Raw genomic sequence first — 4,147 nt, forward strand, 5'->3', positions numbered from 1 at the left:
CGCCGCCGCCGCCGCCCGGCCAAACCCGGACCGACGCCCCAGCCAGCCCCGCCTCGTCGCACTGACAGGAGCTCCGAAGTCTCGCTTTCCCTCCGAGTCAGGACTTCAGAGCCGAGTCGTCTTGTTGTAATGGAGCCACGTTTATTTTTATTAAATCATAGCAACCTAAGAGAAACTGTAAAGGTGTTAGACTTTGCATTCCAATAGGAAATTTTCAGTCCTTAAAAATCTGTAAGCAGTAAACGGGCTTATAAATGCACTGAGAATACTATTGATGTTTATGGGTTTTGATTATTTTTCAGATTTTGATCTTTTTTGTTTTATAAGTTGATTCTCTTGAAATGAAAACACTGTCACATTTAGAGTACATTTATGTTTTATTGCATTGAGAACAGAATTTCATTTCCCTTTAAATTAAATCATTTACTAGTTATGTGATTTGAAAATAAAAACCAGGCTTACATTGAATGCCGTATGTCAAGAGGATGATAGCTTATCAGTAGGCACTGTTTGAAGGAGATAGTTAGTAATAGATTGCTTAACCTCCGCTTCTAAAACTGCATTTGAAATGTAAATACATAACTTTTATGTAATATATGGTGACTTCAGATTTTTTTGTACAGTATTTTGAATGTGAAATAATCGCCAGGACTAAGTATCTTTTTAACAAAAACATTTGCAGTATTTTAAATTAAGTTTTGTAAAGTAATACATGTGAATTAAAATTTTTGAAACAATTAGAATTCACTTAATATTGTGTAAAAGATGCTATTAAGATATAAGAAGGGTATTTTTCTTAATCCAAAGTTTGTGAATTTGGCTTCTCTACCTCAATTGCAGGTGTTTGTTTGCCTTTGTAAACTGTTGCAGATAGAAAGAGTAGAATAAATATATATTTTTGGAGTAACATCACTATTTAAACATTTTTACAAAGATTGGTGGCTGAAAATTTGCCATTTCAGGCTAATATTTTTGTATGTTTTTGACCTTTTTAATTAAGCTGTGTTTTTGCTACTGTTTAGCTCATGCAGTTTATACTGTATTTTTTATATCCTTTATATGTACAAAACTCTCCTCCCTGTTCAGGAGTGTTGTGTTCATTTTTAGAAGTCTCTTCATCTAAAAACAATTTAAGGAAATAGTTTAAAATCATTTCGCGCTTTTAGTTTAATAGATGTGCATAAGGTAGCTTTAGTTATTAAGCTGATATAGTCTCATCTTTAATCTATAATGGAACATCAAATTCACTAAACTTCTATATTCAAATTTAAATTCTTCTCGGTATCTTAAATATAGGGGAATCTAATAAATACGTATATATGTTGGGTTTTTAATTATACATTTTAAATACGAGCCGTTTAGATGTGCCGTGTGCACTCTGCACTGCAGCTTGCAGCGTGTGATCGAGTCCGTGGCAGCGTGTGATCGAGTCCGTGGCAGCGTGACCACGGGAGTCGCTCGGCGTTCTGCATCCCGTGGTCCTCCACGCTGACTTGGTGGGATTGTCAGCGTTGTGTTAGTGCCGTGCGTGCGAGCAGTTTCTCAATATGCTTTTCATTTGGCACCAGAAAGTAGCATCCCAGACTAGATTCACCACAGAAGTGTTGCGGGAGGAAGAAGGACTTTTAATTTATCCCTGGCAATGAAAAAGGAGCTCGTCACCAGCACAGGGCTGCCGTTTCTGGATACCAGCTACAATTTGCTTCTCATTGTATTGTCGACATGTTTATTTGATAAGTTTTATAATGAAGTTTTAAGTTAGAAATAAAGTCGAAAATAAAAAGATGTTCTTTTGATCACTTTGGAGCTTCATGTGTTTTTTTTTTGTTTGTTTGTTTTTTTTTTGCCACTAATTCTGGGATCATTGGGATCAAGACTGACTTTCCCTGGAGTGATTTGTTTGGGTCCTTCCTGGACCACAGGCAAACGGGGCCCCTGGCTGACTGCTGCTTGCATAGGGGCTCTTGGAAACGAGCTCGAGCGGGTTAGTGGAGGATCCCGGTGCCCAGATAATGGCCACGAAGTTAGTATTTGCTGTTTGAGAAAATAAATGATCACAGCTATTGCAGATTCAGTAATACTTTCAAATGAATCTGTGCTGATCACCAGAGCATCTATGTACATTGGAAGGACAGTACATGTGACAGGCATTGTGTCAGCTAGGTGAGGTCAGACACCCTCACATCTGTGTCTCTCTCCCCAGGGTGCTTTGTAGAGGTGGGTGTCAGAATCTGCACAACATCAAGTAGGTTAAAAATATCACATTGTGTGATAGAGATCTTGGTCTCTATTTTTGTATCGCTTGGAGAAAAGGCTTTGTGTGTTGGTAGTTCCCGTAAATCATGGACTATTTTAGCAAACCCTGGGTAATTCCTAAAACCATTTTAGCAAATGAATTGGACCAAATTGGGCCATTCCCGCCTTGTACCTTTTGTTAAAATCCTATACTTTATCATTTTCTTACTGGTCCCTAAATGACAGGGACTAGGTCTTTAAATGCTTTTCTGGAGCATTGTGAGTAACTAGGCTCTTATTGTATGTTTTCGTGATGCTACTTTCTAGTAGACCAGATTTATAGACATAACATTAAGTAGATGTTTCTATTTTGTTCATGGCTGTCAGAGTCTGGTCCTGGGTACGAGCCCCACTTTTCCCACCTCTTACTACAGAGAAGAAGGACTGTCGGTCTTCATTTGTGTACACACGAGCACGTTTTCTGCCAATGAACCCATTGCCACGGTAAAGTGACAATGAATGTGGCTTTGAATCCCGTCTCTGCTCCCTCTCGGCAACGTGAGCTTGGGCAAGTCACTGGCTCTCTGAGCTCCAGTTTCCTCTCGTGTAAAATTGGGCTGACAGACCACATTGTACATAGGTGGTCTGAGGGTTATACGGGAATTCTTACTCGTGCCCGGCATAGCACTCAATAATAAAAACTCTGCCTACAGAAACACCTTCTGACCCTAATCCAATTTGCTGAATTCTTAGGACTGCCTTTTCAGAGGGAAGGAAGTTCTGAAGTCAGAACGAGACTGTCTTTAAGGCGAGCTCCTCCTCCTCTCCTCGTCTCGGAAGCTGTGGTGTCTGGTTTTGTGTGACTCAGAGCATCGGGGGGGGAAGCATCCCAAGGACCGCTCCTCACACGTGTGGTTAGTTTACTGCCTATAACCACGGATCTCACTGTTTGGAGTCACAAGGTTCATGAAAACACACCCTGGTATCTTGCCAGGTGCCGTGGTTTTCATTTTTGGAAAAGTCAAACCAGCTGCAGCTCAGGACACGCTCACTGTCCTAAACCAGAGCCCGTCTACACTAGGAAGAAAAGCAGCTGGAACATTCTCCCTCTCGCCGGGCTCACGTACCGGCGGGAGGAAGAGATTGCACCTGCCTGATCGGGCTGAAAAAAAAAAAATGTTTTTACAAAAGGTATTGCCTACGTGTGAATATCTTGAAACACGTAAATCTGGTTAGAGTCAGAAATTCAGTGGTTTAGTATGGAAGTTTATTTTTCGTCCTCCTCACACAGCAATGCGACCTGCATTGTGATCCAGTGACTCGGAGGCTTCTTCGTGGATAAATACACCGATGTTAAGAAGTTCGAAGGGAAGCCAGTTTCTGGCAAGGTCCTTGACCTCTCAGGTGTCTGGTAAACTGGGCATTCAAAAGTATAGCGTTCTGATTCTGAATCTGTCTGGTTAGAAGCATTTGGACTTTGGGTGGAAATCTTAAAAAAAAAAAATTCAAGAGTCAAATTGCATAGTTCAGGCAAACTAGTAGCTCACAGTTTCTAATATGCTAGATTTGGAGGATTTGTTACAAATTAAATACATTTAAGGTTAGGTGGTTATGTAACTTCACACGGAAATTATGCCTGAAAAAGTCCATTTTAAGGCGTAATTGTCATAGCTTTATAGAACATAATAAGAAAAAACATCGGATGTGGGCAAAACATCTATTTTAGGGCTTAGCGATATTTTAGGCTATTTTAAATGGTTTCCCGTCTGAAGTATATTGTCAAATTTCCATAGCGAGATCATGGGGAATGAGAAACAGAGGGGGCGGTTTGTGTTTCTGACGGGGAGCTCCGAGGTTTAGGATTCGCGATAAAACATTTGGGTGGTTACCTTGGTTGGCAAGAAGTATATTT

At 40.3% G+C, this 4,147-nt stretch overlaps 1 protein-coding gene across 1 annotated transcript in view; it reads left to right on the forward strand.

Annotated features, from left to right (window-relative positions):
- Positions 1 to 1,492, forward strand: part of LBR (lamin B receptor) — a 19,419-nt gene extending 17,927 nt beyond the window's left edge. Inside the window, exon 12 of the mRNA XM_011360884.2 lies at positions 1,390 to 1,492. Coding sequence (XP_011359186.1) covers positions 1,390 to 1,492 — 103 coding nt within the window. The remainder of the gene's footprint in view (positions 1 to 1,389) is intronic.
- Positions 1,493 to 4,147: the final 2,655 nt, after the last annotated feature.

This window comes from Pteropus vampyrus, unplaced genomic scaffold (assembly GCF_000151845.1).
Source record: "Pteropus vampyrus isolate Shadow unplaced genomic scaffold, Pvam_2.0 Scaffold60, whole genome shotgun sequence".
Lineage (NCBI taxonomy): Eukaryota > Metazoa > Chordata > Mammalia > Chiroptera > Pteropodidae > Pteropus > Pteropus vampyrus.